Here is a 17,677-nt window from a genome sequence, read left to right as displayed (position 1 = left end):
AATTTAATAGATATTTCAGAACCAGCATAACACATTTCAATGCAAAAAGCAACTTTGTGTGCAACCCGCATGGAAAAATAGGTATCTAAAATTAACAGCACTGTATGTAGTTTAAAAGGGAAAAATTGATCATGTTCTTCTAAACACCTTCCGCCACAAAATATAGTTCCTGGCTTAATCCTTCTTGAATAGAATTTCATCACAGTTTTTTTTTTCATTGAATATAGTTCAGTTTGCATTGTAGAATTCAGATTTAATGTTAGAACTTAAAAATGATGCAGAATTTTATAAATAATGGACATGACCAAAATCCACTCAAAAACTCAGGATCCAACGTCCTTAAGGTAATGCGGTGATTTAGTTAAAGAAAAATGGTACTGCGAGGGTTGTTCGAAATTTCGTGAACGATGTCAATCTTCGTTATACTTTCTGAAAATTATTTAAAACGAGTATATCATAATACGTAAAAAATATTCATTTTGTTGAAGTTTTATTTGAATTTACTGCTCAAACATTGCTACTTAATTTGAATACGATATTACATTTAGTAAAAAGGCTATGACAGTAGTCCACGAACTTTTCGAACAACCCTCGTATTTCTCTTGTTTGATAGTTCTGTCTTTTTCCTAAATAAACTACCAAGGCGATCAAAGGCTCAAGATGTAAGAATTTCTTCCTAACAACAGATTAAAAAAAAAACAGTACACGGTTCACATCCCCACAAACTTAGAAGTGGCCATGTCGTGTCAGTGGGCAATAAATAACACATAGACTGTTGATTTACATGCTACTATTGATTTTAAATATGAAAACTAAAACCAGTTGCGTCTCTTAAAACAAGCGCATAATTTTACATAAACTTGGTGACTTGGAAATAGTTATAAAAGTGAAGAATGTTTCTTAATTGATGTAGTACTTAGTATTTTCATGCATTCCGTAGAAAATTTTTTGTACAGAATGATATTCCATTGCATGTTTTAGGTAAGTTTAATCAATATTATTATAACATAGTTAGATAGACATATGAACTGATGGTTAGATTCGTTTTTGACGTATACTATTCTTTCAGTGTAACGTATGGATCATTGATACCGTTGATGTATGAGCGTTAACTTTCAGTAGTATTTCTTTTCTTTGCTTGTATATACGGGGATTGACGATTGCAACCATGTAGATAATTCTTTTATTTTATTTTTACAGAATCTTTTACATATTTTCCCAGCAATATCGCAACCATTAATCCCGATACACAAATTAACAAATAACGAGAACATTTCATAGGTAAGTTGTAAGTACAAGGAGTAAAATGCTATTAATTGTTGCATTGTTCACGTAACTATAGATTATAGATTTTCTAATAACTTGATATGTCAAGTGGTCAAAACTTGGCGCTGATGCATTAAATGCAACTATCATAGTATTCCAAAGTGACTTCTAAACTCCGGAATAAAAGAAAGTTAGAATCAAAGATATAAAACGTTTTTAAATAATACTTTGTTTGATGAATAACAATGCCCAGCACATTTACCTGGAATTGTTTAATTCAAAACAAACTTGATATATTTTTTTACGAGAGAGTAAAGTTTCATGTCCACAATGTCTCTCGGTAACAGCTGTTCTTAGTTGTGAATTAAATATTGATGTACGAAATGAAGGGGAAATCAAATATACAGTAATAATTTCACTTAATTCCGGTAAGTTTATTATAATTTTTTTTTTTAATATTTGATACTCATTTTAATCTATTATTTTTGACAGATCAAATAATTCCTGTAGTTTTTCAGTAATTTATAATTGGAATTGTCCAAAGTTACTATTACTGCCTTTTGCAGTCTTTGTTTAATACGAGGAGCGTTCATTAAAAAGACAAAAGAGTTATATAAGTAAAGCACACATATACATCAAAGCTATCACGTGTGTCGGAATATAATTCTGACCCAACCTGCCGGTTTCTTAAACTTAAATTAAACTTGAGTTAAACTTAAATTAAACTTAAAATTTGCCTTGACAAAGGAAGAGGATTATTAAAAAAAAACTTCAGTCTTGTATTCCTCCTATGTAAGATGAAGTCTACACTCGCATTCCCTTCAGCATGATCTACATATGAACACTTTCGAAAACGAGGTAATTTATTGACAAACAAGTTGATGAAACAAGAATGTCAACAGTCTCGTTTAAAGTCATCATTTCAATAGTTCTTTGGTTGATATAATGACCATGTCAGCAAATACAATCAATTATTTAGTCAAATACCGACTGACGTTTTTCAAACTAATTGTAAGGCCAATATTTACACACTGAAATGACGGCGGATTTTCCCGTTATTTCCCGATCTTGACAAGGAGTATACCGGTCGAAAGGGGATACACACTCTTCCATGGAATCTGAAGCCATCTTTGGTGTTTTAGAGGTCCACCGTGTTTGCTCTACTTCTGAATTATTTTGTTAAATGGAATTTTGAGCTTTAATAATTTTTTTCAATTTTTCAATTGGCGACAGAACTTCATTTCTATTTTGAATTCAATCAAAGATTAAGGCAGACGTATTACTTTTCTTTGTCTTGGCGAATTGGTAAATAAAGCCGCGACAACTTGTACGGTCACTATTTATTTTTGACGTTTGTGACAAATATTTTCGTCCAAAGACAACTATTTTTATCATCATCAAAATGTTTATAAAAGAACGATTCATGGTAAATTTTTAAAAACTATTCACAATTTTCTACACGAACTATAAACATTTTATTTTTCTAATTTAATGGATGAATGAACAATCTTTTTATGTACGATGAATAAATTGCTTATGTTGTTTTTTGGCATATGGCCTGATACGTGTTTCCACAACCTGCATCATTCCAATAAAATTTTCCACCGTGGGTGCGGACTTGTGCACAATTTTCTCCATTGTCGCCATTAGGTTCCCCATTACCCCAAGCTGTGTATTTTAACTTTTTTCCTGTGGAGGACCATCTCCACGTTCCCTCTTTTAGTGAATCTGTAGCATCGATCCAAGCATCGGGACCTGAAGAAATATACAAAAATACCCTTTAATACAAATATTATTTTTCTTTTTTAATTATTGTGTTAGAAATATTAGAAATAACTACCCCCAAAAGTCTTATAAATCCAATTATTTTCTCTCTCGGATGTTATTCGGGCTAAATGTGCGTTGATTGCTTGACATGCGCTCTAGAAACAAAAAAAGAAAAGAAATGATTTTTTGCGGGTTAAAGTCTTCAATTTAATTAAATAATTAAGAAATGTATGTACATTGTACCATAATCATTGCGAGTTAACTGAGTAATCTCTTTTTTATTCTAGCTCAGCTCGAGTACCTTTTTTTATTTCAAGAAGCATTAGACTTGCCGAATGTTTCTTCTAATTAGAAAATAAAGAATGCAAAAAATATGAAAGCTTACATATGTACTTTTTATAGTTTATGCATATTTAGTTCTTTGGAAAAAAAAACAAATTGCTGATGTAACTGTTTATCAGCTATTTTGTATTTAATTATACATAGAATACATGGATATAAGGAACAATATTCAAGCTCAAAAGTCAACTCAAACAATACCAAGCAGGAGCAGAGCAAACACGGACCTCCAAAACATCAGAGGCGGGATAAGGTGCCATGGAGGAGTGAGCATCCCCTGCTGACTGTCATACCCGCAATGTGCTAGCTCCTTGTCATGATCGGGAAATAACACAAAATTATGTCAACAATTCAGTGTGTAAATAATGGTATGACAATTGCAATCTAGTATGAAAAACTTAAGTCAGGATTTGTTTCAGTGATAAATTGTATTTGCTGATACGTTTATTTGTATCGACTATAGAACTGACATGAAATGATGCTTTTAAAGGAGACTGTTGATATTCTTGTTTCTTCAACTTGTTTTCAATAACTAACTCCGTCTTAGAAATTGTTCATACGTAGAGCTTGCTCCTGTATATCGAATCTGTTGAGAGATATATAAACCTCGTTTGCAGGTGATATTCAGGTATATGCACTGCATAAAAAGGGGAAGTTGGAGATTGAAAAGTGAAAGTTATCGCGTTTATCATAAAGTTTTAAAGTTTATTTTAATAAAATATCCAAACATGAAACAGATGTATCAGACTCTGTGGTATAACCATTATTAATTTATTTCTTTACAAAAATGTGCAGTGATGACTAAAATTTACCTTACAATTTAAAAAAAAATCCATTTCTTGATTAATTCAGTACCTTACCTTAGAATATGACCAAGTAAATTTCTTTGACAGCTGTATGTAACACTTATCATCAAACCTTTTCCAGCCTTTAGAACACGTCTTATTACCGTCTGAATAAATTTGTTGAATATTAGATAAAATGAAAGAATTTCAGTCATGTATCAATGAATTAAGGTTTAGGTATTATTCTTCTTAATCTTTTTTAACTTTGCTGACATGAATATATATAAACTTTTTTCAGTTTTTTCTTTGTTTTTATTAACTTCGAATGTACTTAATTCAAACTTGATTTAAGGCCAAACACAATGCACATATACACAAATTCTACACTGTACCTTTCTCACTGATAAAATTCCTAGGAATTCTCAATTTAAAATCATATAACCATAAGATATTCTTCAACAAAATATTGGTATTCATTACCACAGAATTTGACATGATATTAAATGACGAAACTCCCTGTACTTTAAAAAATAAACATTAAAAAAATTAACATACGAACTTCCTAGAAATTTGATATAGAGGAGGTGCACAGTATTACCAGGCCTCAAATCAAACTGAAGTATTTCTAATTTTTTTTTTTTTAATTACACAGTGAATAACAAATGAAAGATCAAAACTAGGTTGAGTATGTCCTTTATCAGTATAATAAATGCTAAACGTTACAAGCATTACCTTCGGGATCAATTATGGAACATCCTGAATTTTTACAAACGGTTTTGGTCTTTGTCACAAAATGTGTTTCCTTATGTAAAAAATAGTTATGTTTCAATTAAAACACAACTGAAACAAATTTAACAACAATAATTTACTGAAATGAAGGTGTTGTTTTATCAAAAGTACAAATAATGGAACATTACCGTTAGATCCGAGCCCACTGTCTTGGAGGATATCTGAAACTTTTTGTAAAGTTTCCAAAGTTTTGCATTCAGCTTATCACTAGGCCCCATTGAAAGAGACTTGGCGTCCATAAAAATAAAGGCCGATATATACATGTACAAACAAATCAAAGAAAAATGCATTTTGAATAGCTTTTCAAAAATAGGTTAGCATCACAGTATTCGATTCATGATTTATACTAAAATGGTCGTTTATATGAGGCTATACATCAGCATTAATTGCGATTTTGCATGTCCTTAGTAAATCAAAATGTAAACTGATCTGATACCTATATGAGTGTTCTTGATTTTGAATCAAATATATATTTTAAAAAAATGAAGAAATTAACAAACTCCAAGTGACTTTCGAAGTTTGATAGCTTTCTATTAAGTATGTTTGATTAAAAGAAACCAAACAAACAAAACATGAAACGATACATATTGAGATAACGCACAATATTCAAGATCAAAAGTCCATAAAACAAAACAAAATAGAAGAAGAGCAAACACGGACCTCCAAAACATCAAAGGTGGGATCAGGTGCCATGAAGGAGTGAGCATCCCCTGCCGACCGGTCACACCCGCCGTGTGCTCCTTGTCATGATCGGGAAATAACGGAAATATTCGTCGTCGATTCAGTGTATAAATAATGGACTAACAAATAGTATGAAAAACGTCAGTCAGCATTTGACTCAATGATAAGTTGTATTTGCTGACAAGGTCATTGTATCGACCATAGAACTTACAAAATGATAACTTTAAACGAGAAGGCTGATATTCTGGTTTCATGTAAAAGTCTTGATGAACATATTTAAAAGCATATCTTATAAGATTGTTTGTCATAGATTAAGAACTAAAGCTTTGAAAAATTTAAACTTTATATCTGACCAAGTATTAAAATAAACCTTTGAAAATTAAAATTCTATAAATGTGTAATGTGTATTTTCGAACTGTCTATACTAATAACCTTTCGTCTTTCAATTACAATATGTATGTTATTGATAATTTTTCATTCCTGATCCCACCTTGGAATCTTTCAGGGATCTTTTATGTTATGTCCTTTTCATAGATTTTTATTGTTTACAGATGTTTTTTTTAGATCGAAAACTCTTCTTTTCTTCTTGTTAAATGTATGCCTTCTTGCCTGTATGGCTTTAATGGAATCTTTAGTTATGAGATTAAAAAATCATTTCACTTGGGTAAATTGTGGTCCTTTTTTACTATTATTTTTCACTTTTTTCCAGGACCTGTACAGATTGTTGATTTTTCATCAAAACTTTATTCCCAATCATAAAAATAGAAACACAATCATTAGACATAAATATTATCACTGACATGTTTACATTTTTTTTATCATAAAATTTGTGAGATGGACTTTCCTTCTATTACTTTTCGCTTTCTTGGAGAATTAGTAAATAAAGCCATAACAACTTGTACGGTCAATATATACTTTTAACGTTTGTGACAAATATTTCTGTCCAAAGACAAAAAATTGTATTATCATTCAAATTGTTTAGATAGATCAAGGATTCATTGCAACATTTTTAAAGATTATTTACATACTTCTTCACAAACTATAAACAATTTATTTTCTTACTTTATTCACGAACTTTTTATATTTAAGATGAATTAATTGGTTATATATTGCTTTTTCGCATATGGCTTGACATGTGTATCCGCAATCTGCATCATTCCAATTAAATGTCCCACGGTAGTAGCGGACATGTACACAGTTCTCACTTCCACGACCATTAGGTTCCCCCTTGTCCCAAGCAGTGTACGTTAACAATTTTCCAGTAGAAGACCATCTCCACTCTCCTTCTTTAAGTGAATCTGTAGCATCGATCCAGGCATGGGAACCTGTAAATACATGCAATACTAGTTTTCACTTATCCTTCATCTGTTTTTTTTTTAAATATTTTTTATTATCCCAGTACATATATGTGTGTCCTTCGAGCCAAGGTTGGGGAGCCTTGGAATCTATAAGTTAATTTAACAAAGTAATGTATTACATATTATAAATGTAAAATCAGTTTATTTTTTGCATACATTCATCTTTTTATATTCCGCTTCTGTGTTATTAATAAATTGTTTAACTTTTTAAAAATATATTCTTTTGTCCCTAAAAAGGAATAATCAAATCTCCAAAAACCTTTACCCCGTTGAAACTCTTTAATTCTAAATTCAATACTAATATATTGAATGGTCAGTTCCATATCCTGGAATGATCTTAACATTTTTCAAAATTGAAATAATTTTTCAGAAATAAGGGGGAAAAAATCTAGCCTTCTTCGATAGGGTTTTACAGCTCGAATTGATAAGCCACCCGATATCTACTGGGGTGTCTACTTACTGGTCTATACCGACTTGAAAAACAATTATGTCTCAAATAGGCTACCTGTAGGATTCAATATAACAATTCGATAACCTAGAACATGTACCAATAAGTCTGTTAATATCAATTATATTGGAAGGAAAAACAATACTACAGTTACATACTACATATACTGATAATTATGTTAACTTCAATCATCTTTGTATCATTTAGAACTTAAATGAACATATAATTCTAAAAACAAACGAACTGTTTCTTTTGTAAATGATTACGTTTGAAATTTTGGGGAAAACTACCTCCAAAGTTTTTATAAATCCAGTTATGTTCTCTCTTGGATGTTACTCGTGCTAAATGTGCATTGAGTGCTTGGCATGCGCTCTAGAAATGAAAAAAGAGAAAAATTATTAAGTGAATTATTACTTTAGATTAAATTAAATAGTCAAAAATTATATGGACAATAACCAATGCAAGTTATCAAAACCTTTTCTCAGCTTGAGTTTATTTACTTTATTTTCAATAAACTTTTAACTTATCGAATATCTTTTCAAAATAAGAAAAAATAAGAAATTCAAAAATTTAAAGTTTACACACAAAGAAAGACAATGTAAAAATCGCAAGTACTTTATACATACTAAGTTCATTAAGAACAATTGAGATATTTATCAGCTGTTTAAACTTAAATTATTCATATTTCTTTTTTTAAATGCACTTGTAACTAATATGAAATCAGATGACAATGTTCTTTATTAATTTTCATTTCCATTTTTTAGATTTATAAAGTACCTTACCTTTGATGCAGACCAAGTAGATTTCTTAGACAGCTGTATATAACAGTTTTCATCAAACTTTTCCCAGCCTTTAGGACACGTTTTATTGCCTCCTGAATATTTATTTTTTGAAAAATAGTTCAATGAAAGAAATATAATCGCGTATAAATCAATTTAGGTGTAGAGAAATGTATTTTTTTTATTCTGAACTTATGCTGACAAATATATAAACGTTTTTCAACCTGTTATTTGTATTCATTTTATATGTATTCAGTTCAAGCTTGATTTAAACAGTATTCTAAAATTCATATCGATAGAAATCTAAACGTTACAATTATTACCTTCGGAATTAATCACGGAACACCCTGAATTTTTACAAACTGTGTTGGTCTTTGTCACAAAATGTGTTTCCTTATTGTAAAATAAAATATTAATTTTACAATTTAATTACAAATGCGGCAAATAAAACGACAAAAGATCCGGTTTTATCAAAAATGCTAATGATGAAACATTACCATCAGATCCGATCCCACGGCCTTGGAGGATATCTGAAAAATTTTATGAAGTTTCCATAATTTTGCGTTAAGTCTTTCATTACGTTTCATTGATAGAGACTTGGCGTCCACCAGAAAAATAAAGGCCGATATATACAAACAAATCAAAGAAAAATACATTTTCAATATATTTTTAATACGTTTTTTAATATTGCAGAATTCATTATTTATAGTAAAGATGATCGTTTATGTGAGGATGTACTTCATCATTAATCGCGATATTGCGTGTCCTCAGTAAAACATAATGTAAACTGAGCTTATTGTGACGAAAATAAAGATAATGAATATTAATCGATCTCAGTTACACAAAAGTATAAAGAGGGCATAAACACGTACCCTTGGAAATTACAGAGATGGGATCAGGTGCCCAGGAGGAGTAAGCACCCCTTCTTGACCTGTCAAACTCGCCGTGAGCCATTAATGTTGTAAGGTACACGAAATATACCGTAGACATACAAAGGCATAGCAATCGGTATGAAAAAGTCAGTCAAATTATGACCCAATGATAGATTAGATTGCTACTAAGTCATTATTACGACTATAGATTTAACGAAATGCCGACTTTAAACGAAAAAAGTTTCATACTTGGATATTTTACTTGAAAAAGACGCTAATGGTAATCTAACAACCAAGCTCATGATAAACGTGATGACTAACTTTTCTATCGTCAACTTCCCTTACTGATGCAGCAATATACCTTCCTCACCTGTATAGGGCGTTTATATATCTCAGTTGATTCGATACGCAAGAACATACTCTACGTATGAACAATTTCTAATACGAGGTAAATTATTGACAAACAAGTTGATGAAACAAGAATATCAGCAGTCTCGTATAAAAACATTATTAGTAAGTTCTTTGGTCGATACAATGACCTTGTCAGCAAATACAATTAATCATTGAGTCAAATGCTGACTGAATTTTTCATGCTAATTGTTAGTCCATTATTTATACACTGAATTGACGACGGATTCTTCCGTTATTTCACGATCATGACAAGGAGCACACGGCGGGTGTGACCGGTGTAACCGTGAAAACTGTCGCTAGTGCTCAGTGTCGCTCTTAATAGAATATATGGAAAAGAGCGACACTGAGCTCTGGCTTCTGCGCATGCCTAGGGATTTCGGTGGCTTCAAATCGAAGCGGTGTCCCACTGAATTTAATTCCATGGTAATAGTATCCAAAGTCGTAGATTTTTATGTTTTCTTTGTTTATTTTAATCCTAAAAGAAGGCAAGACAAATAAAATTCTAAAATTTTAGAACTTTTCATTTTTTTTTTTTACCTCGTTAGAATTATTAGATGATCTTTTAAATTTCTATATTATAGAGAATAAACGGCTACACATTTAATCGCGGTAAATTGAACAGATACTTGTATTTTAAAAAAAGAAGAAAAAACATGCCACAGTCCCTCAGTCATTTCTTAATAGGTGTGAACCACGCCGTGGGCGTTATCTCAGTCGGATAGGTGTCAAAAATTACCTGTATGTTAATAACTAACAAACACAGCTCCCCATGGTCGATTGATAATTTGATACCAATTAAAGGTGTGAACGGAGGTGAACTGAGAACTGAAGTCTAGTAACGAACCTTAAATATCTGTAATTTATCAAAAGATAAGTTGAAAAAATATATAAGTTCTATCAACCAGTTTTTATTTAGCAGATAAATAACGAGAAACACGCATAATTATGAAGAATAAGCATCAGTGAAAAGTGTCGCTCTTCAAAATGGCACTTTCATATTTTCTCAGACCTGATTTATATATCCTCTATAAAACAATTATACAGTAAAATTTCTCCCCGGTTTCAGTTGATATATATGATTTAGGTATAATTTAAGAATTCTAGAAGAGAAAACTGTAGAAAATAATTATTTTGAAATAGTGCTGAGTGTCGCTCTTCAAAATGACAGTTTCATATTTTCTCAGAACTGACTTATAAATCCTCTATAAAACAATTATACAGTAAAAAATTTCAAGCCGGTTTCAGTTGATATAGATGATTTAGGTATAATTCAAGAATTCTAGAAGGAAAAAAAATAGAAAATAATTATTTTGAGATAGTTATGAGCGTCAGTGCTGAGTGTCGCTCTTCAAAATGACAGTTTCATATTTTCTCAGACCTGACCTATATATCCTTTATAAAACAATTATACAGTAAAATTTCTCGCCGGTTTCAGTTGACATAGATAATTTAGGTATAATTTAAGAATTCTAGAAGAAAAAATTGTCGAAAATAATTATTTTGAAATAGTTATGAGCGTCAGTGCTGAGTGTCGCTCTTCAAAATGGCAGTTTCCTATTTTCTCACACCTGACTTACATATCGTCTGTAAAACAGGTATACAGTAAAATTTCAAGCTGGTCTTAGTTGATATAGATGATTTAGGTATAATTTAATAATTCTAGAAGAAGAAATCGTAGAAAATAATTATTTTGAATTAGTTATGAGCATCAGGGATAAGTGTCGCTCTTCAAAATGGCAGTTTCCTATTTTCTCACACCTGACTTATATATCGTCTGTAAAACAGGTATACAGTAAAATTTCAAGCCGGTTTCAGTTGATATAGATGATTTAGGTATCATTTAATAATTCTACAAGAAAAAATTGTCGAAAATAATTATTTTGAAATAGTTATGAGCATCAGTGCTGAGTGTCGCTCTTCAAAATGGCAGTTTCCTATTTTCTCACACCTGACTTATATATCGTCTGTAAAACAGGTATACAGTAAAATTTCAAGCCGGTTTCAGTTGATATAGATGATTTAGGTATTATTTAATAATTCTAGAGGAAAAAATTGTCGAAAATAATTATTTTGAAATAGTTATGAGCATCAGTGCTGAGTGTCGCTCTTCAAAATGGCAGTTTCGTATTTTCTCACACCTGACTTATATATCGTCTGTAAAACAGGTATACAGTAAAATTTCAAGCCGGTTTCAGTTGATATAGATGATTTAGGTATCATTTAATAATTCTAGAGGAAAAAATTGTCGAAAATAATTATTTTGAAATAGTTATGAGCATCAGTGCTGAGTGTCGCTCTTCAAAATGGTAGTTTCGTATTTTCTCACACCTGACTTATATATCGTCTGTAAAACAGGTATACAGTAAAATTTCAAGCCGGTTTCAGTTGATATAGATGATTTAGGTATAATTTAATAATTCTAGAGGAAAAAATTGTCGAAAATAATTAATTTGAAATAGTTATGAGCATCAGTGCTGAGTGTCGCTCTTCAAAATGGCAGTTTCCTATTTTCTCACACCTGACTTATATATCGTCTGTAAAACAGGTATACAGTAAAATTTCAAGCCGGTTTCAGTTGATATAGATGATTTAGGTATTATTTAATAATTCTAGAGGAAAAAATTGTCGAAAATAATTATTTTGAAATAGTTATGAGCATCAGTGCTGAGTGTCGCTCTTCAAAATGGCAGTTTCATATTTTCTCACACCTGACCTATATATATATCGTCTGTAAAACAGGTATACAGTAAAATTTCAAGCCGGTTTCAGTTGATAGAGAAGATTTAGGTATCATTTAATAATTCTAGAAGAAAAAATTGTCGAAAATAATTATTTTGAAATAGTTATGAGCATCAGTGCTGAGTGTCGCTCTTCAAAATGGCAGTTTCCTATTTTCTCACACCTGACTTATATATCGTCTGTAAAACAGGTATACAGTAAAATTTCAAGCCGGTTTAAGTTGATATAGATGATTTAGGTATCATTTAATAATTCTAGAAGAAAAAATTGTCGAAAATAATTATTTTGAAATAGTTATGAGCATCAGTGCTGAGTGTCGCTCTTCAAAATGGCAGTTTCGTATTTTCTCACACCTGACTTATATATCGTCTGTAAAACAGGTATACAGTAAAATTTCAAGCCGGTTTCAGTTGATATAGATGATTTAGGTATAATTTATTTTACATAGATTGAAGACTAAGGGTATTCCAGAAGAAGACATTGTTACAAGAAGAAATAAAGTAAATATATATATAATTTCAAATCTACTGATGAGCCCGCATGGATAAAATTGAGTTTTTCATTTAAATTGGGATTATATATAAATAATTTGGTTTTAAAAAATTAATTTTTTGCAAACACATATATTTATTATATCATTCTAGATACGAGGTAAACCAAATGCATTTACTAAAAAGTCTGATTCAGTCGAGTTATATTGGGAAATTTTAGAAGAGAAAATTGATTATTATCAAATAAGATATAAAAGCCTAAAGGGAAACGACAAATGGAAATTTTGCAATACGAGTGACACGACCAACCAAATCACCATAAGTGGGCTAATGGCAGATACCCCCTATGTATTCCAAGTCCGAAGTGTTGCCAACGACATAGAAGGGAAATACAGTGAACAAAGCGACCCCATTTTAACCACCAAATCCTTAGCAACTAAGATGCTAGATTTCTCTACCAAAATACCGAATACGGATCCTGTAAAGCACCAATTGTTATTGGAGGAAAATGGGGATGCCCGCAACACACATGCAAAGACAAGACAGCTCATTCTAGGTAGGTTCTCAATTATTATGGGTCATTGGAACAAAACTTTGCTGTTATTGAACTACATGTACATTGTTCTGATTACAAAATTACTTTGAATAGGAGAACCTTCAATTGGAATTGAATATGAAAAAACCATGATGCTTGTTGGTGCGACAGGTTCAGGAAAGAGCACGCTAGGGACGGTATCATCAATTATATGTTGGGTGTCAGTTTCGAAGACCCTTTTCGATTCACGCTGGTAAACCTAGAGCAAGACGAAAAGAAAACTGAAAATCAGGTAGATGTTTTTATTCATTATTGTCATTTTGAGAAATGATAATCAGAACTCGTAGTTTTTTAAATTTAAATTTCCTAAAAGTTTCAAGTTTTTCCAAAGAAGAATCTTCATATACTCCTCGTCATGATTGGGTTAAAAAATGTATTTTTATTACATTGATTACATGTACATTGTATTTTTAATAACGTTGATTACATTTTTTTACAATTAATTGAATATTATTGAATACAGTTACATTGTATTTACGGGTATATTAGTTAAAATAGAAAACACAAAAGACAAACGTGTACATACGGCGTTTAAAATCGTGCGTGCATCACAATTATGATGATTTTTCCTTAAATATTTTTTTTATTTAAGAATAGTTTGAACTGATTTTATTGGTTGTATGTTGTTTTTCGTCCCAACTGAAAATTTTTCACTCATTTAGAGACGTCACCATATACTGATGCAGGGTTTCAAGTTTCAGGTCTATTGAGCAGAAAGGGTACTTTATCGTGCCAACGCCTCCTGTAACACTGGACCAATGTTTTAAGAGTAAAAACACAAGTAGGGACGCTGAAGGTTTTTTACAGTATTTTTTGTGCTTTTTGAAATATCTTTAAAATTCTCAAAGTATAACATAATTATTATTCAGGCGGAGTCTCAGACAGAGTGGATCACCGTTTATAAAATCGCTCCACAAGAAGGAAGTCGATTGGACTACACTCTCAACGTGATAGACACCCCAGGATTTGGAGATACACGTGGAATCGAGAGAGACAAGGTTATTGTTGATCAAATCAGACATTTATTTTCAGCTGATAGAAAACAAGGTGTAGCATTCCTTGATTCTGTATGTTTTATTGTCAAAGCCCCTGACGCACGCCTAATAGCTAACCAAAAATATATTTTCCATTCAATCATGTCAATTTTTGGAAAAGATATTAAAGAAAATATCTGTACATTGATCACCTTTGCTGATGGAGCAGAGCCCCCCGTCCTCTCGTGTCTTAAGGCAGCAAATCTCCCCTTTGGGGATTGGTTTCCTTTCAATAACTCTGCATTATTTGCCAAGAATAAGAATTTACGGAACACCACTCTATCTCCTATGTTTTGGGATATGGGTTGTAAAAGTTTTCATAATTTCTTTGAAAAAATGAAAACACTTACTACAAAGAGCCTTATGCAAACCAAAGACGTATTGAAACAAAGAGAAAATCTGCAGCTCGTCCTAAGAAATATTCAATCCAAGGTAAATGAAGGTCTGATGAAGCTTAATGAATTACAAAATACGTTAGATCTGTTCAATAAACATCAGACTGACATCGAAAGTAACAAAGATTTTACGTGTGAAACAAATGTTACAAAACAAGTAAAGCTTGAATTGCCCATTGGAAAACACATTACAAATTGCCTGAATTGTAATATGACTTGTCACGAGGACTGTGCACTTGCTGACGATGATCAAAAACGTGGCTGTAAGGCAATGGATTCTAAAGGTAATTGTCGGGTTTGCAAATTTAAGTGTCACTGGCGTAAGCACAAAAACGGAAGATATATCTTTAAATATGTCACCGAGAAGAAAACGGAAACTTACAAAGAAAAAAAACAGAATTATGAAAAAGCAAAAGGACTAAAAATAACAGATGAAAAATATTTGAAAGAAATTGGAGCTGATATAGATGACCTTATTGACAAGATATTTACACAGATGGACGAAATGGCCGAGTGCAAAGGAAGGTTGAGAGAAATTGCACTGAGTCCCGACCCTCTCTCAGCTGTTGATCACATTGACCAAATGATTCAAGCTGAAGAAATAAGTAAGCAAGTAGGCTATGAACAAAGAATACAGATGCTGAATGAATTCAAACAATTAGCTCAAACTGATCAGAGTGTTGAAAACTTTGGACAGATTGTTCGTAAAGCTAGAGATGCTTTATTTAAAACAACTGGTAGAAAGGTAGTACAGAAGGCAATTCCAAGGCTTGGTAGACGTAAATCCATGTCAAAAAAGTAATGACTGTACTTTTAAGTATTCAAATTACTATCAATTTTTGGTAGTCATTTTGTTTTTAGAGAAATTTTTTTTCGAATTTATATACAGGTATTTATATACATGTATATATACTTTGGATACGGAGCGAAGCATCTGAATGAAGCTCCACATTGATTCCCCTAAATTAGAATATTCTCAAACCAATGTACATTTAGAAACTTTTCGAAAATTCGTATAAAGAAAAAGACGATTAGAGATAAAATAATTGATATTGGTGTTAAGTAAATTTTTTTGTATTAAAGTCAATTAAGTCACTTTGATGATCTATTGATATTCTTTTTTGCCCGTCATCGTCAGTCATTCAGATTTTCATTCTCCTATGTGCTAAAACTTTCAATTTTCAACATATTATACTGAATGAAATAAATGTCTAAACCAATCGTGGTATAATGCATTAATATTAAAATGGAAACATAAATTGTAAATTTCAAGGTTTCTTCCTTCCGGTTGCATTAAAAAGCATAAAAATATGATAAGTAATCTTCACAGCGCTTTTTTACTCCTTCAAATCAAGCAGTCAAATGGTGGCATAATCATGGTAAGCATGAGCATATAAATTGTGAAACTAATGACCCAAGGCGTTAGAAATGAAGCAAAAAAAAATTATTGATTTGACGTAAAAAATGCATTATATTTGTTTCTTTGAAATTTTCTTTACTTCTAGGAATCAGAGGCAACTTGTTTGCATGATGATTATAATGAATGAAACCTAAACAATATTGTGAAATCCATGACCTGGTTAAGTTTGGAAGTCCAAGTGTGGAGATGCATTTTTCACACATGTATAATTGGAAATTAAATGTAAGAAAATATTCTTACTGTTGAATTATAAGAAGGCATAATATCATGATGCAATGAATATTTCATGCATAACACAGCCCGTTATACCAAATGATCCAACGTTTTCAATTGTCTATAATGTCGCTGGTAAACCCTATCTTCTAGAGAGTATTTCATGATTTCGTTATATGTGAAATATAAATTTAAAGATAAAATCAAAAATGATATCTACTAGAATCAAAATCACGAAGCAATCCATGTTAATTTCCACAGTGCTCGCCCACTGACGTCATACACGAAGAGATCCCATGAAATTGACATGCACATGGGCACTTAATGTTTCACTTGGCGAACGTTGTTAATATCGAGAAATATCAGTTAACTTTCAAAAAGATGTTTAAAAGAAAACAGATGAGAGTGTAATTTATTGTCAATTCTTGCATCTCGGGAAAAGGTTTCTCCCTGAATTTGGATGAATAAGTTTTTACATCTCAAAACGCAAGTAATTTTTTTTCATTTAGCGTCCATACAATTTGTGTGAAGGTCGACATAGAATGTAAGGAATATACATATGTATATATTTTTATGCAATATAATTTTCAGCAATTTTTAATCATCAGGAAATGGTTTTTAAAATAGTCTCCAATTTGTAATTTTAAATCCATAAAGTTTGTTATCACATTTTGTGTAAACCTCGACGCATATGTAATTACGCAAATTGTAATAAAAGAAGGGTGTTTTTTATATATCAGGTTATTACATTTTGCGTTGACCTCGTCACAAAATTCAATTACGCAAAATATAATAATCTCAGTTTATGATGTTTTCGCGTTGTTATAACAATTTGCACTAGCTGTATGAGAGCAAGTTATACATGCTCTTGCTATAAATGTTTTATACACCAACCATCAAAAGGTGAATATATATTATCATCTAGTAATAATATTTAATATTATGTGTATATAAATTCAGGCCTCTAAGTGACCTCAATTTGGGCGCCTAATAAAAACAAAATTAGTCGCCAATGCAAATTTTTCGTCGGCAGGCAAGTTTAAAGTAATTAATATAATGAGGTTTGTTAACTAAAATCTAAGAATGTGACAAAGAAAACTCATGTCCATTGCTAAAAATGTTTTTCTTTTTTTAAAGTTACTTTTTGTTTCTTCAGAAATCTTAAGATTGTTAAAAATGTTAAAAGTTCTGGAATTCGAGGATCCCCAAGTCAATTTAAAGTGGTCGAAAATTTGGCGACTTATGGGAAAATTTTAGGCGCCAATCAAAACTTTAGGCGGCATAACGACATGATT

The 17,677-nt window shown here is 31.3% G+C and overlaps 2 protein-coding genes and 1 pseudogene across 2 annotated transcripts; 1 reads left to right on the top strand and 2 right to left on the bottom strand.

Moving 5' to 3' along the window:
* Positions 1–2,799: 2,799 nt before the first annotated feature.
* LOC134250395 (perlucin-like protein) lies at positions 2,800–5,164 on the bottom strand. Its single transcript, XM_062732747.1, has 5 exons — positions 5,075–5,164; positions 4,890–4,959; positions 4,233–4,324; positions 3,107–3,188; positions 2,800–3,021 (listed from the first exon to the last, which is right to left on the bottom strand). The coding sequence occupies exons 1-5, from the start codon at positions 5,162–5,164 to the stop codon at positions 2,801–2,803; spliced, it is 555 nt and encodes a 184-aa protein (XP_062588731.1). The 3' UTR covers position 2,800.
* Positions 5,165–6,677: 1,513 nt separating this feature from the next.
* On the bottom strand, positions 6,678–8,875 carry LOC134250394 (perlucin-like protein). The gene is made up of 5 exons (XM_062732745.1): positions 8,710–8,875; positions 8,536–8,605; positions 8,216–8,307; positions 7,724–7,805; positions 6,678–6,952 (listed from the first exon to the last, which is right to left on the bottom strand). The coding sequence occupies exons 1-5, from the start codon at positions 8,866–8,868 to the stop codon at positions 6,678–6,680; spliced, it is 678 nt and encodes a 225-aa protein (XP_062588729.1). The 5' UTR covers positions 8,869–8,875.
* A 3,808-nt stretch (positions 8,876–12,683) lies between these two features.
* LOC134250381 (uncharacterized) lies at positions 12,684–15,638 on the top strand (annotated as a pseudogene).
* Positions 15,639–17,677: the final 2,039 nt, after the last annotated feature.

This window comes from Saccostrea cucullata, unplaced genomic scaffold, assembly GCF_032062105.1.
Source record: "Saccostrea cucullata isolate Sc308-1 unplaced genomic scaffold, CSIRO_AGI_Scuc_v1 ctg102, whole genome shotgun sequence".
In the NCBI taxonomy this organism is placed as follows: Eukaryota; Metazoa; Mollusca; class Bivalvia; order Ostreida; family Ostreidae; genus Saccostrea; species Saccostrea cuccullata.
Note: the sequence above shows the minus strand (reverse complement) of the source record. Positions and strands in the feature narration are given on the sequence as shown.